Here is a 17,406-nt window from a genome sequence, read left to right on the forward strand (position 1 = left end):
GAGAACCAAGAATGAACTTGGTGGCTCGCAATGGCTAACATCAATACAAAGTCTCCTCAAATATTTAGGGTATGCTACTGAACATTCAAAACCATTCAAAAACATTTTAGACTTGTCTCAAAGAAAGCTCTCCATTAGAAGATGGACTTTTTTTTATGCGACATGCATCTATGCAGTCACACAGAGCTTTGAGACCTAATTCCCCAAGAGACACTAGGTTTGTGTACGTACAAAAGTTCATACATTGTAGCAAATTGGTAACTTTTTTAACAAGAAAGTGTCAAGAGATGATTGGAGGACTTTTCTACCTTTTTACACCAACTGCAATTATTGCAGCAGTGTATTACCCACAGTTTAAAAAAAAAGTTCATCTGCACTGCTGTCCATGACCACAGGAGGCTTACAAAAAACTACACACACACAATAAGCAATGAAATATCAAAGAAGTTGGCCAGGAGTTTCAAATGATGTTATGTCATAAAAAGAAAATATTATTCTAAAAATAGATTGGGGGATGAATATAATGTAGAAATCACAATGAATTATTTGCAAAAACTATTGTGGATTTGATGATTTCTCAGTTTTTACTGAATATGATTGTGATTTTAAAGTTTTGTATCAACTACCATAAATAAACACGATTTCAGGAGAGAGAACCCACCAATATCCTCTTTACATGTGATACAATACTACACACAATTCAAAATTTCTAACTAGCGAACAGCAGTTGTAGTCATTGCAAATGGCTGTCTTGTAATTTCTAAAAAGTAACTGCACAAGTTTCAAAGAAATGCTCTATTTTACCTTTCACTACACTATACAGTAGTACATGAATACCATAAACACCAGTCATTCCCTTCAGGTGCCTTAAATACACACAATTCTCAATTTTTTCCCCTATTATCTTTGAGACAAGAATAAATATGAATATTTTGTGGCTACAATTACAATTTTGGTTCTTTAGGTGAATCAGTGTTAAATTAGTTGTGAAGGATACAAAAGTAACTACAGTATGTTGCACATGATTAAACACAATTAAAAGGTGTTAGAAATAATAACCCACTGTTTCACCATGAATATTTTATTGAAAATTAAAATACAGTGGTAGTACAAAAACTAAACAATTTTTCCAAAGAAATGTTTAAACAACAAAACCATTACTAACTACAGAAAATTACGATGTTTCACTACTACAAAATAAAAAGGAACTAGAGAACAGAATTAAAAAAAAAAAAAATGATTTTTAGCCAAAAGAACCTGCTAAACTAACTTGTAACATTCAAAAAAAATTTCCTTTTTGTAGTTTTAAAAATGAGAAAATATGTATGACAATGTGAAAGCCTATTGCCTTCTCCTTTTTTCACCTTGAGAAATGACAAGTAAATTTCTAATACTGGACATGCATTACATAATCATTATTTTAATGAGTTTTTCATTAAAATATTAAACACTTTAAACAAAAAATGAAATGAGAAATAAATAACTCTTGTAAAGTGTTTACTTGATACTTATTTTGACTCTTACTTATGTGTAAATAATAGCACATTCTGTCATATGTAAGCAAAAGTTTTCATTTATTTAACACTGAAAATATGTTGTTAATGTAGATTAGTGGCCCAACCACAACCCTGAGTAGCATAACAAAAACTGTCACAGATACATACGTAGATTCAGAAACAAAATCGAAAGATATCCATGGAAGGAAGACAAAGAAAAGGATGGCAAGTCAATCACAGATAAAAGAATCAGGGTTTCTGAGCGATATTTGCAAGATCATAATCTACTCTTCCTTTTACAACAATGTATTCAAAAATGTGAACAATGAGTCTGTTAACACATCATGTATAATAAACACTGAAGTAGTGCAAATTTGTTAACTCCAATGACAGAATTTTCCCCTGACAGAATTTTTGCGAACTAATAAGCAGCACAGCTATGAACAGTGAAGTGATAGGCTGAAGTAGGAGTACCCAACTAATGAGCAATACTCATGAGAGGAAGAGAGAGTGAAAACTGCTAAAAATTCATTCATGTTTGGGAAGAATCCGACTCAAACTGGGACTTATACAGACGTGATAAGTAAATGGATGATAATGAAGGACAAAAACAACAACCACCTCATACTACAGCTGGCAACAGTTACAAAGTAAGTGATCAAAGAGAACAGGATGTTAAGATGAAGAGAAAAAGGATGAAAAATTGGAAAAAGATGACTGCCACAGCACAAAGACTGTATAAATACATATTGGTGCACCAAGATAACAGTAAAGGTGTACCACAGAATAAAGTCTGATGCTACTAGTTTCGAACAAGTAAAACTGTTTAAGGGTGTGTGTGTGTGTGTGTGTGTGTGTGTGTGTGTGTGTGTGTGTGTGTGTGTGTGTGTAGAGGGGGGGGGAGGGAGAGAGGGAGAGGGAGAGAGAGAGAGGGGGGGGGAGAGAGAGAGAGGGGGGGAGAGAGAGAGGGGGGGAGAGAGAGAGAGAGGGGGGGGGGAGAGAGAGAGAGAGAGAGAGAGAGAGAGAGAGAGAGAGAGAGAGGGGGGAAGAGAGAGAGAGAGGGGAAGAGAGAGAGAGAGGGGAAGAGAGAGAGAGAGAGGAAACTATGATGCTGAAACTACAGAGAACCAAAGATATGAGAAACTGTAAGCAGTAAATGTCAATAATAAGAGAACTAAAACCTAGACTGTTCATGCAGGGACAGACAGTTCCTAAATCAATCTGCAAAAAGGCTTCACCAACAGGATTCTGGCGGAGGGGAGGAAGCAAGTAGAATGGTGTAATAATAGTATATCACACTGATTTCTACACAGTTTTGTTCAGAAAACAGAAAGTAACTGCAAGGCATCACAAGTACTAGAGGGATAAAGTGGGGAAAAAGGAAGTGCATTAAAGGAGCAGTAATAAAAGGAATAATAAATATGTGGAGCAGGAAACAAGAGTGGTGAGTGCAAAAAACCAGGGGTGAAAACAGCAATATGTGAACAGTGATAGATTTGCATTAAGCAAGCCAACAGAGCTACATGAATTAGGAATGTGTGACGTTCAAATAAAATTTGTGAAACATTCTCACAAGCTTCGCTGCTGCGCCATGAGGCATGTTCTACAGCAAAGTACTGAGAACAAAATCAGTTTTATGATCTATCTGTCTTGGTTGTGACTGGATGGTGAGTAGTCCAAGTGTAATTTTTGCAGTGCTTCTAAACAGCTCCACTGTCATGCAGGTGCTTCTGCAAACAGTTCATTTGCTGAAGAATCATGTATTAACAGTAAGAATGACATCAGTAGTGAAAACGATAGAATGTGATAACACACTTACTGCATCAATAGACATAACCCGACAGGCAAGGGAGCTGGAAGACATTCAGCCACTTCACGGTTTTTGATGGCTTCACTTTTAGAAACAAAAGAATGTTAGTATGTGTGCACTCTATTTTTGTTGCCTTTTTTTTTCATTTTGATTCATTTCTTTCTACCATTATTAATTTTATTTTCCTGTTGAAAAAAGTTACAACTTCGGAAATACTTGTCTCCTTTCACATAAATTTATTACTTCTCATGTGCTTTAGCATTTCCTTAATTGTGTTCCATATCAAACCCTGTGCCTCTCACAACGTAAGTTCTGAATGTTACAGCTACTATCAGTTTTCAACTTTTTTAAACAAAATGTTCCCATGTTGTTCTTTGTTTTCTCCCTTGAAGCAACCAAAAGAGAAATTGGTTTTAAAAACCCAAAATTGTCACATTCTCTGTCTTAGTGTTAGCTTTACTACGCCCCAATAATTTATATATGAATACTTAAGTTGGTGCTTCGACCATGTCTTCATATATGGTATGTAGAATACCACCATACATAAAATTGATAATAGGTTATCACCAGCAACCTAGCTCTATTCAGTAGTAATGTGATTAAAAGGTCTGAGGACTACTAAGAAGAAGTTACAGAAATGTCAATGTAAATATTATTGCGAGATTGCAGTATACTTTAAATCACTGTTTTAAACACACAAATTAATTTAAACCATTATTCTTTGATTACTAAAATTACTACTCTGGGATTAAACAACTGAGTGAGAAACAAAATATTTTACAAACTAGTTCTCAAATTTAGGTGAAGGGGAAAGGGGGGGGGGGGGGGAGTAGCATAGCAAGGAGCAGCATGGATGACAGGAATGTCAATATATATGCAAAACATAGGCCAACAGCTCTTGCATCACTGCCAATAGCCAAAACTCACCAGAGGATCCAAACCCTCCAACAGAATGGATGTTTGGGACATCCCCTCTAACTACATGTGAATACTGACACTTCTTCCCCTTTTAACACAGATTCCTTGAACAGTGGAAGAAATCTACTGAGAATAGCACTTTCAACACCACATATTTATACGATTATTATACTGCCTGTTCTCCACATGTAAAATTTGGTCCAAGTTTTTATACTTTTGTCAGTAAGTTCTTATCACACCCACCACAAGTGGAATGGATTCTAATACAACTTTAGAAATCCATTCATTAGGTTGGCCATGTGGTTCACATTTTGCTTTTTACGGGTCCTCTGATTCTTTTAACTAATTGTTTTAAACACTCTTCCTTTTTTCAATAAAATAGCTACATCACGGCATATTTAGCCTTCAGGACAATCCCATCAAGTCTTTAGCATATTTACTCTGAAACAAGAATAATTAAAATTTAATCACTATATCAGAACTACAAAGAGTAACTAAATATAATTCTGTAACCACGATCAAATACATGGAGGAGAATGATGAACTAACTACACATAACACTAAGCTGTGGAGCTTGTTACTGCACATTTCACCAACATCTATTTGATGTTTAACAGAGGATGTGACCTAAGCTGAATTAGAGCAGAAAAAAAAATCAAGAAAGTTAAGCATAAAAGTGTGTTCCATAACTGAGTGCAAATAACACAAATGATAAGAAGTACTTTGAAGTGAGAAGTAATAAAATTAACACTTAATGAAGTCGTCCTGCAAATAAATACTGTGATAATTTGAAATAACAAATGCAACTTCACTAACAGCAAGATAATACAAAACATTACTTTCACCCATCACACAATGGTGTCATACGAAACCAATGTTGCCTAAAGGAAGAATCAGGAATAAACCACTACAAATTTAAGCTCCCTTCACTAATATAAAATACAACACAATAAAGCAGACACAAAGAAACAAAGCTCAAACAGCACAATATTGCAAACAGATTATAGCAATGGCCTTCTTTTTCAGTTCTTTCTTTGGGGGAAAAAGACAGAGGTATTTTGCACCACACTACGTTCTGCTGTTTGTCAGTAATTTCACATCACACAAACATTTACAAGTGGTGTGGGTAATTTTAATAATAGCAGTTTCTAACAAGTTACAGCAACCAAATTCTTTTGATTTACCAAAAAGCACATACTGCTAAGCACAGTAAGGAAAAATGCAATGCTACTTTAAAATAATGATCTGCAAATTGTTTGAAAACAACTTTCACGGTAGTGAAGTATGAAAGCTTAGAGTAACAATTCAACTATGTGTGAATCTTTTACAAATACTCGAGATGTGATGCAAGATATAGCATCAAAACCATTTAGATAGACAAGGAAAAACTCGAATCAAAGCAATAAGTTAAGCACTTAACATGAAACCATGTTAAAAATCAAGTACAGAACAGAAGAATTCACATGCAACACATAACTGAAAGTTTTGCCAAAAGCAACAACAGAGCATTTTAGACAGCCAACAAAGTGAAGTCACACAATGAAACACTCTTACACAAAATTTATCCACAGAGGAAAGTTGAAAAATAAATATGATGCAATCCTACCATAAAAACCGGAATGCACATGCACTTCAAGCACGAGAATTAATGTTAAGGGTTTTGGTTAGAATTAAATCCCCATTCTCAGATCTTCAATAGTTTAGTTAAGTACGCACTACTCTTTTCTTAATGGTTCACATGAAGTAAATCCATTTTGACTCACAGTGTGTGCAGCGAGTTTCTGCTCAAGCTCTTGGCGTGCTGCACGCATTTCACGTATCTCAGCTGCAAGTTCATCACGTTCTTGGCGCACTGCAGCCAACGTTTCGTCACGTTGGCGACCAGTAGAACGTGCTTGCTCCAGTAAGACTTCCAATGCACGAATACGTTCAAGCAAAGCATCTCGTTCCCCTTCAGCTCGGCGGCGCTCGGCACCCTCCTCTGCAGCCTGTCTGCATAACCGACCAAGCTGTGTCTCCAGTTGTGCTATTCGTGCACTCCACGATGCCTGTGTAGTGGCAACATTTTATATTAATAGTTCCTGCTTTCATCATAAAAATTAACAATACTTTAAAAACTGTCAGTACTAAAATATTTTTTTGTAACAGGCAGATGTGGCACGAATCAAATGCTTAAAACTGAATCACTGCAGCTGTTCATCCCACAAACGTCATTTTAAGTTCATTGTTTTTCTTATGATCATGCTCATCAGTCATGTATCTGTTATAAAAACTATTTTCTGTCTTTCATTGTCGGGGCATTGCTCTGGTTTAATTTATACTTTATTTATATTCTTAACTTCGTTATCTAAAAGTGAAAAAAATATTTTGCACTGAAAGCTGAAGTGGATGGCAATATAACACTCTTCAACTGTGTACCCACAGAAGGTGCTACGTCTGTCTCACAATCAATTTTAGTTCTTTTTCTGTCAACTGTGTCACATTAATTAATTTGGGAATCATTAACTGTAGCATACAGTGGATGCTGGTTATGCATTCTAGGGTTAATTTCAGACATGTCACAGTATTACCAACACGGCCCTCTTCACAGACGTAAACAAAAATTAAATACACCATCTGTAACCCAAGATCCCCTTTTTTTGTGAAGATGGCACAGAAAAGATAGAGTCAAATAGTCAAAATAAGGGAGAATCAACATTATGGAGGAGAGATAAGATGTTTAGAAAGGAAGTGAAAGCAATTGGAAACCATGAATTAACACTGTCATTAATTTTGCTAGCACAAGAGAAACAATGGAGAACATTCTTTATGAAACACAGAAAGTAGCAAACAAAAAGGTCTACAATAAAAATTATATTAAAAGCAAATACTGCAGATGCAGAAATAAATATGGAGGAGGATAAAGGGAGAAAATGTCAAAAGATTACGACAAGTGGAGGGAAGGACAGAAGTGGAAAGTTGGAAGAAATGATTGACAGAGTTGGTAGATGAGGCGTACGATGATGTATCACTTTTACACAGGACTACTTACTCGTTACTCCTTAATGGAACAGAAAAGGAGAAAAGTGTTTTCTTGTGCCCATTTTTCCCTTGCATTCCTAAGATTATTCTTCATTCTTGAGCATTGCTCAGCTCTACCCATTAGGCTATATGCAGTCAGACTTTCTAAATGTTCATACTGTCTTCTTCGCTTTGTTTTTATTTTACTCAAAAGTGTTCCCACTTACCTTTGTCTAATGTTCAATTTTCACTTTCCGTCAAGGGAAGAATCAGTCAACAGCAACCAAGATAGAAAAAAAATCTACGGCACAATGTGAACAACACATATGGAGAAAGAACCACTCTGGAGAAGACTGGTCTCCACACCATCGGAAGATACCAGTTTAAGGTCAACAACCCACACAAAAGTCATCAAAGTTTATGCAGATGTGGTCTTGTACTGACCCTGCACAAAAAATCTCATTTTTAATGTATACAGTCAAGCATCATCGTTAATTAAACTGATAACTACTTCTGAATCAGGAAGAGGAAGCTTAGGGTTCTACATCCCATCAACAAACAACAAGCTCAGATTCAGGAAAAAAAAAAATCAGCAGTCCTTTTCGAAGGAACCATCCAAGCATTTGTCTTCAACGATTCAGAGAAATCATGGGAAACCTAAATCTGGATGACTGGACAGAAATTTTAAATTTGGAAAACTATTTGTAACACTTTGTTTCTCCCACAGCTTCATTTCAATAAACTTGCTTCAATAGTTCTACAGTCTTCCCTACTTTCAAAGCAGTATTGTGATGCATCATTGCTCCTGTGAATGAGACAATGAAGAAACTAACACAGAACTGTACCACTTTGCACTCAAATGAGAACAATTCAGACACTAAACAAAATACCAACAATGTGATCTAAACAGAAAAAAATTACTTGCTTTCGTCTATAATTAAAATCATTATCATCATGCCATCCTATGATTTAAACATCCAGACTATTTTTACCAGTATGGTATAGAAAAAAATGGAGGTGGGAGGACAAAATTATAAATTATGACTACTGACTTAAGAAAGTAATTTTTCTAATTGTGTTGGTTGCTGGTTCAATCAATAATATGTCAGGAATATGTAAAATAATCAGGTTACTTGAAAGATTCTAACCAACAGAATGCTGCCAATGGCACATCACTATCTTAGTTATTTTTGTGAAAGGTCCTTATGTGCCGATAAATAAATTAGAACATTTTGGTTAAGGTATTCAGCTGGTTTACTCATCTGACCAGTAGCAAGCATAAGGTTGCCTTATATTGACACTTAACAGGAAATGAGCCAGAATGTGACTTGGGAACTAGTTCTACATGTTTACTGAGATACTGGATGAGCCAGAACCCCAACAAACTTTCAGAGGTTGTTCCGGGATACTTTCCGAGTATTTTGGTATAAAGAGACCCATAGTTTCCAGCAGCTTGTTACAGAGTTACAGCATTTCATTTGGTTTCTTGCCCCAATTATATTTGTGTATGTTTCGCAATGAATATAGAGCACAATAGTGTAAATGTTGACAGTATGCGCTAGGTGTACTGTTTCCATTTGCTTGTGGTAACTGCTGTTGACAACAGCAATATCTGTTTTACTCTTTGCCTTCAAGCTTGCATTCAGTACTGTTTGGTCTGTCTTGGGTTTGTATTTCCAGCAGTGTTAGTTGTACCTGAACACTAATATGCAACTGTGTGGATAGGTTTACTGATGAAGAGCTGGCCAATATGCTTCTCTACAAACTTACAGCATGCTGCAGGTGAAACGTATGTCCACAATTTGTTTTATAATTGACATAAATGGTTGTAGCTCTGTCATAAGTTTTAATTGAAAAGTATCTTTTATTTCTTGATGGTGATACCTCTGCCCATTTTCAAACCAACCTATTGTAAATGTGACAATACAGCCAAAACCTACGTGCAGAAATTGCCCCTGCAGTGATGATCAAAGCTGTACTATGGCCAGCTCAACAACAGTAAATAGACCACATAGGGCAGACACTGGAGAATTTCAATGTCTGTCCTGTTTAAAGCTGCAGAGTCCACCAAGTGCCACTTCAATCATCACTGCAGGATCAATTAATGTTACAATATGGATGGTTTGAAAATGGACATCCAAAACTAGTCACAAAAAAAAAAACAACCTCTTAATGCAAATTATGATGCAGCTACAACCATTTATTTCAATGTGGATATTGTGTATGTGTTCACTGAATGTAATGGAATAGTGGCGCAATGATACTAGCCGAGCTGTTACTGCAATGATTTCGTGTTGTACATTTTGGTTAATGCATATTTCATGCTTTTTCACTGTTGAGTTTGTATTTTCACAAAAACAAGTGTAACTGCAGTAACGAACTGAATAAATCATAATTACATTATTACTCTGTAAGAAGCATCCAGAGAGAGTGAATATCTTAAACCAAATTAATCGTATGGTATTCCTGAACAAGCTCTGAAAGTTTGTCAGTGAAGTTCGGTTTCATCCTGTACATTAATGACACGCCTATAAACAATGCCTGTTAAAAAAATTCCGGAACTTCGACCACAAAATTTTTCTACACTTACCTTTCACTTACTGTGCCTGGTCTCCTTCGAAAAACTCTTCTCCACAAATGATACACCGCTCCCAATGCCATTTCTACTTCCATACACAGTCTTGACATGCCCCTTGCTAGATTGCGCAAAGCCCTGTCTGCAACTTTTCTTTTAAAAGAGTCTGCAGGGTCCAGATCTGGAGAGTACAGAGGATGCGGCAGCACTGTGATTTCATTTTCTGTGCAATAGTCACACACCAAGAGGGACGAATGTGCGGACGCAGCAACGTGATGCAACAGCTATGAATTGTATTGCCACATTTCAGGCCATTTCCTTCTCACATTTTCTCACAGGTTTCGTAACACATCCTGAGAGCACCATTGATTAACTGTTGGTCCCTACAGGACGAATTTTCATGATGAACTAATCCTTCGAATTAAAAAAAAAAAAAACTACCAGCATCACTTTGACATTTGACCTGACTTGACAAGCTTTTTTGGTCTTTGAGAATCTTTCCTGACCCATAAAAGCTCTTCATAGATTGCGAGGTAATAGTCTTGACTCATGAGCTGTGGAAGAAACATGATGCAGTGAAAGATGCTGTGTCAGGATTTCATGACATGACCCAACTGACATGTTAGTCCTCTGCAATCTCTCAGGCAGTCAGTCTTCAATTAGTGACATGAGAGTGGTCAGTAGACATCGAAGGGCGTCCTGAACAAGGGTGTCACCTTTAATTTCTGTCTGGCTATTTTTAAACCGTGTCATTCTTAACACTGAATATAGCTTAAGCACTCACCACCATAAGCTCCCTGCACTATTTGGTGTGTCTCTGTAAAGGTTTTCTTGAGTTTCCCCCAAAATTTGATGCAGATGCATTGCTCCTCTAACTCTGTCATATCAAAATTTGCAAACTGTGCGACAGCATTCCACTTGGTATGGCACTGAACAATAACTAACAGACATACAACAATGAAACTTTCAGCAAGTTACATATTAAACACAGGCATGTGCAGGGGTGCCAACTGCATTTCGCTCCAACACACCATTGGTGTGAAATTACGTGTATTCCGGAATTTTTTGAACAGACCTCATACTGTAGTAAATAATTCTAAAATGGTTCTGACTGTGGATGATAACAATTCAGACTGAGGGCTCAGGTCAGAAAGTGACTAAAAAATAATGTGCTGTAGAGAAGCGACTCTTAGCTGACAGAAAATGTAACATAAATTTTAATTGCGGCAAAACAGCATACAACCAGGTTCTTGCATAATACAATTCTGTATACAGAAAAAAAGTATGGTCTTACAGGAGATAAAAGTGATCTGGTTTTATACTTTTATAGACAGTACAGTCTAGGCTTGTTTCTTATTTAAATGCAATAACTGCCAATGTCAAAACTATTGTTTTATCATGTTCCACCACATTATTGATGGATATACAATGCTCAGCAATAGCAGACTGTGTGCTTTGAAAAAAGGAGGGGTAGGGGAGGGGAGAAGGGGGAGGGGGGAAGGGAGTTGCTCTTTTCTCTATGGTATATATATATATATATAGTTATAATAGAGGGAAACATTCCACGTAGGAAATATATATCTAAAAACAAAGATGATGTGACTTACCAAATGAAAGTGCTGGCAGGTCTGTGTCTGTATATGTGTGGATGGATATGTGTGTGTGTGCGAGTGTATACCCGTCCTTTTTTCCCCCTAAGGTAAGTCTTTCCGCTCCCGGGATTGGAATGACTCCTTACCCTCTCCCTTAAAACCCACTTCCTTTCGTCTTTCCCTCTCCTTCCCTCTTTCCTGATGAGGCAACAGTTTGTTGCGAAAGCTTGAATTTTGTGTGTATGTATGTGTTTGTTTGTGTGTCTGTCGACCTGCCAGCACTTTCATTTGGTAAGTCACATCATCTTTGTTTTTATATATATATATATATCATTTTTTAATGAAGATGAGGGAAGAGCCAACTTTTCCCCTCTCTTTTTTGGGAGGTCTCTAATTCTTTAACAGTGTGTTATGAAGACAAAGATAATTTGATAGAGCTTTTACAGCACCTATTCTTAATATATTATTGCACTAATGAAACAGAAAAAAAGTTGTTTGCTTTCCATGCTGGGATGTTCTGACAAGGAAAGAAACATGGCTCTCTGGGTAATTCAACCTGTATTAGATACACCCTGACTGAATTGTACCTACATTCTCTGAACTGCTAAATTGTCTTCATCCTTCACAAACCTTGGGTGTTCTCAAATTACTTGTCAATAGGGTCATACAAAGTTTCCAATTCAAACACTTGACTAAGCAGCTCACAAATCTATTTTTAATGAACACTTTTTAGTGGTCCTTACAATTAAATACTAGAAGGTGTATCCAGTAAAAACAGATGTGCGTGAGCTTCTTAGGCAAAGAGGTTGAACTGGAAATTCTGTGTGCTCTATTGACAAATGTTTACAGCACATCCATGTTTTTGTAAAAGTAGATCTTACATTTTGGAGATTAATAGAGTGCTATCAACTGAAAAAAAAGGGTCATTGGCTAAAGATGATAGTATGGTGCTAAAACTCGCAGCTTTCCTCCCACATGATAGCAACATCCATACAAATAGGCAGAATCCTCTGTAAATTTCAAATTAAAATAGCTCTCTGCCCACCACACCAGGACGAAAGGTTTCTTGGATCTGTGAAGGATGATTTCCTGTCACAAAGGGCCTAAGTTCATAAAATGCAAAATTGTTGAGGCTTCCATAGCTACCTGCTGACAGACTATCGTCAGCAATGGAGAGCTACTCTTCGACAACACCAGCCCCTCATACTGACAAAATGCCAGAAAAATTATTAAACTTTGGTCGAAGAGCTGGAGGCATAAGCCTCTTAAAATACCATGTCTATGTAGTATGGCTCATCTAGGTTAAACCACATGCACAATGAGAGAGCATTACAACTCACCAAGTCTGCTACTGACAACAATTGTAGTCCACAAGAAATCAATAGAATATGACAAAACAGTAATTTTGGTTATAGGAACATTGTTTTGAGACACTATTGTAAGAGAGTAAATAAAGATGTGTAAGAAAAATTCGTTAATGATTGTACTGACTATAAAATCGATGGAATCCTTTCTTTTGCACTGTCTGCCTTAAGCGAAGAACATGGAATACCTCAGGGTACAGTGTGCGGCAAAGCCAACAGACACCCGAGTTTAGCATTCATTGTTAATGCACTATTTTTGGGTGTCTGGCAGTGTTGCCTTTCTAATTACTACAATACAGATGTATGTGTGAAATGAAGAAAACCACAATAAATGGGGTGTGGAAAGCCTATGGTACGATGCTGGATGCAAATGATGGCCAACTTTATCTAGTGTTCATTAAAGTAAGAAAAATTCAAAGATCTAGATGTTTATTATTATTATTATTATTATTATTACTATTATTATTGACAATGATTTCCTGAACAACTAGGATCAAAATCCAATTTCAGTTACCTTCTTTCTTGGTTGTCACCAGTTCTTCAATCATTGCATCATCATCATCGTTTGTCATCTTTTTTCTTTTTGTCCAAACTGAGCCTGCTTTTTTGTTTTCTCAGTCTTGAATTCTTGCAAAGTTAAAGCCTTATATTTAACCAATTTATTTCTGATAAATCTGATTCTTGAATATCTTTTTCTAGTTTACCATATTTCATTTTGTAAAGATGTCTGAAGTGGGTCAATGTCCAAATCATCAGTGCTCCTGATATTTTTTGAATACTGTGATAGATTTCCTGGTTGCTTATTCTTTCTACTGAGTACAACCCAACTGGCTTTTTCAGTCCTAACCACTGTATTAGAGCAAATTAATCCATATGCAGAAGATGCATTTCTCATTGCAGATGTTCTCAGTTCATGTATAAGCTCCTTCCAATTAGTTAATCATTTATCTGTTTCAGATCTTAACAATTCATTTACTAGTAATATTCTCTAACATTTTTTAGCTTTACGGCTTTACATCTTACATGTTTCTTACATGTTTCTATTTCTATATAAACTGTTCAAAAAAGAGTTACACCACCAGTAGTATCTGTGAATGTGTGTGGCGATTACTGAATGAAAGCTTCATGAAACTAAAAAGATAACTTTTCTGCCAAATAAAAACAAAAGTAAAGAAGTCTACTCAACAGTGCCCATCTGGGAAGTCAAAACCTGCTGCTGGCTAACATTCAATACTGGTTTATCCACCTCACCTCACACATAGTAGCGCTTTTGGGTTCACCTTACCATGATGCCCACAAGGTGGTTGAGGCATTGCTTCTCAAGCTTTGCACTCTTCAACCCTGCCCTCCTGAGTTAATCCACTGTGTGACAAGCATTCTCACAATAACATATTGCAAGTTTCAGATGGTACCAAGCACGCTCAATTGGATTTATGTCAGCAGATACTGCAAGCCATTCCATTCTGTTGGTTACTGACTCCTGGAAGAAAGTGTTCACAAGGTGAGCACACTGCACTCGTGCATTATTGTCTAAAGAGAAAAACACATTTTTAAAATGTTGCCTTTAGGGTGGGCAGTAGGTAGGAGGACACAGTCTCCACACTGTACAGCCCAAAAATTATCCTCACTAAATTGAAACGCATCTGACATCTTCACATGATACTGGCCCAAAACACAATTGACTCACCTCCCTGCCAAACACATGGTACCAAACAAGTGAAAGTGTCAGTGGTACCTGGCCACCTCCAATTTTTCTGTTACAATCATATGGTATCAGACAAATTCTACACTGATTAGTGAAGAGAACTTGACATCATTCAAAAAGGTTCCATTTTGGGTGTTCCCTTGCTCGGCTTCATTCATTAACATGGTGCTGGGAGTTTGTAGTATTGATAATAAAGGACATCTAGAGGCCAAATGAGTGTGTGTGAATGGCTGCATACTATTTGGGTTGATACAGCTCTCCCAGTTGTCTCTAAACAGGAAGTACACATTTACATTTCTGCTGCAGTCTCCTCTGGATTCCTATGAGCTATAATTTGTGAATAGTGGCCATCAGCTGGTGCTGTTGGCTGGGTAACCATTACAAGACAGATCTTCAATGTTTTGTCCAACACAATAGTGGTGGAACAGATGACATCTCTGTGGCGTATACCACTTCAGTAGGCAACTTAACAAGACGAGAACCGTTCTTGCCATCATGGGACAAGGGGTCCCAAGTCTAAACTTGAAATTACACTCTGAGCTATGCTGATGCTGAGACACTGAGCAGTGCACATATTCTGCATTAGCCTGTCCACTATAAGGAGGTATAGCATGCTCTGATGAACTGCACTGAGAACAGAGGCTTACTCTTTACTTCATCACAATGGAGGCTGTATGCATTTACTTCCTGTACCACACAGAGGATTGAGAAAGAGGATTTTGATAAAATTACACAATCTGTGTGTGAGGGTAGTGCAAAAACTTTATTTGCACAGTTTATTTATGTGCAGATTTATATTTGTCATCATTTTTTTCCCAAATGAGATTCTAGTTCTTGGCTTGCTCTATCAGCTATTCTCTCGTTAGTCACATCATCAGACCAGCCAAAATTATCACAAAATGATCTGCACATGCTAACCAGTTTACCTTACAAGGAGACCACACAGCAACTGGGCTTTTGCAATTCTCGTAGGTATATGAACTTCAGAACTCAAATATCAGTTGCCAAATATAGTTTTCTTTAACTCTTTTCTTTGTACTATCCTGAAAATGGTACACTGAACAAACACCTGCCAGTAAGCATTTGTACAAGCTGATTTACTCTGATTTTTCTGTCAGAGTGATTTTGTGAGGACATTAAATGCTCCTTGACTCTTCATGGAAAGAACCACTCTGCATTTCAACTGTGTGACCAACAGCACCTCTCTTGTGATGTCAACAGTTGGATCAGCATCTCCAGGTCAATCTCGTGCTTACAAAAGCAGGCCATGACATAACATTATGCTCTTATTTTGTTACTCTCTTTGTTAATCCCACATAGTAAGAGTCCCAGACAGATGATCAATAACCTCTAATGGTTTGAATGAGCATTTTGTGAGCAACCTCGTTCATGGGAGTATTACATAATTTCCTCAGGATGTATCCTAGAAAGGCATCTGCCTCTCCTAAAACTAGTTTCGTATGGTCATTTCACTTTAAAACATCTTGGATGCATACTCATAGATATTATACCTATAGTTCTTCCCAGTGACTTATCACTAATCACATAATGAAACAAAGATGAAGCTTCCCAAATATTTATACCCACATGCTATATTTTTCATGTTGAAGGTGAACACTCACTATTGCAACAAGATACAACAATCATCTGTAAACTGTCTCCAGTGTTAGTCTCCTTCATGCAACCAAGTGTGTACCCAAAAAACTGATTTTTTATTTTTATTTTTGTATTCACATTTTGCCAACCATGAACCTTAACGTTGCTGGAGAGGGTTGCATGCCTCAGTGATACAGATAGCTGTAAAACAGGTGCAACCACAATAGGGAGGTATCTGTTGAGAGACCAGACAAATGTGTGGTTCCTGAAGAGGGGCAGCAGACTTTTCAGTAGTTGCAGGGACAACAGTCTGGATGATTGACTTATGTGGCCTTGTAACATCAACCTAAAGGGCCTTGCTATGCTGTATTATGAACAAGTGAAAGCAAGGGGAAACTGCAGCCGTAATTTTTCCTGAGGCCATGCAGCTTACTGTATGGTTAAAAGATGATGGGCTCCTCTCAGGTAAAATATTCCGGAGGTAAAAACAGTCCCCCATTCAGGTCTCTGGATGGGCACTACTCACGTGGATGTCGTTATCAGGAAAACAAAATTGGCATTCTACGGACTGGAGCATGGAATGCCAGATACCTTAATTGGGAAGGAATTTAAGAAGAGAAATGGATAGGTTGCAGTTAGATACAGTGGGAATTAGTGAAGTTTGGTGGTAGGAGGAACAAGACTTCTGGTCAGGTGAATACAGGGTTATAAACACAAAGTCAAATAACAGTAATGCAGGGGTAGCTTTAATAAGGAATTTAAAAAAAAATAAAAAAATAGGAACACAGATAAGCTACTACTATGAACAGCATAGTGAACACATTATTGTAGCTAAGATAGACATGAAGCCCACACCTACAGCAGTAGAACAGTTTTATATGCCAACTAGGTCTGCAGATGAAGAAGAGATTGAAGAAATGTATGATGCAATAAAATATTCAGATAGTTAAGGGAGACAAAAATTTAATAGTCATAGGGGACTGGAATTCAATATTAGGAAAAGGAAGAGATGGAAAAGAAGGTGAATATGGACTGGGGGTAAGGAATGGAAGAGAAAGCTGCCTGGTAGAATTTTGCACAGAGCATAACTTAATCATAGTCAACACTTGGTTTAAGAATCATGAAAGAAGGTTGTATATGTGGAAGAGGCCTGGAGACACTGGAGGGTTTCAGATAGATTATATAATAGTAAGACAGAGATTTAGGAACCAGGTTTTAAATTGTAAGACATTTCCAGAGGTGGATGTAGACTCTGACCACGATTTATTGGTTACGAGCTGTAGATTAAAATTGAAGATATTGCAAAAAGGTAGGATTTTAAGGAGATGGGACCTGCATAAACTGGAAGAA

At 37.1% G+C, this 17,406-nt stretch overlaps 1 protein-coding gene across 2 annotated transcripts in view; it reads right to left on the reverse strand.

The window, feature by feature from the left end:
- Positions 1-17,406, reverse strand: part of LOC126479837 (golgin subfamily A member 1) — a 130,670-nt gene that overhangs the window by 54,184 nt on the left and 59,080 nt on the right. Inside the window, exon 6 of one of the 2 annotated variants that reach the window (XM_050103818.1) lies at positions 5,988-6,272. The exons of the other annotated variant lie outside the window; for it this stretch is intronic. Coding sequence (XP_049959775.1) covers positions 5,988-6,272 — 285 coding nt within the window. The remainder of the gene's footprint in view (positions 1-5,987; positions 6,273-17,406) is intronic. 2 annotated transcript variants of the gene reach the window in all.

This window comes from Schistocerca serialis, chromosome 1 (genome assembly GCF_023864345.2).
Source record: "Schistocerca serialis cubense isolate TAMUIC-IGC-003099 chromosome 1, iqSchSeri2.2, whole genome shotgun sequence".
NCBI lineage: Eukaryota > Metazoa > Arthropoda > Insecta > Orthoptera > Acrididae > Schistocerca > Schistocerca serialis.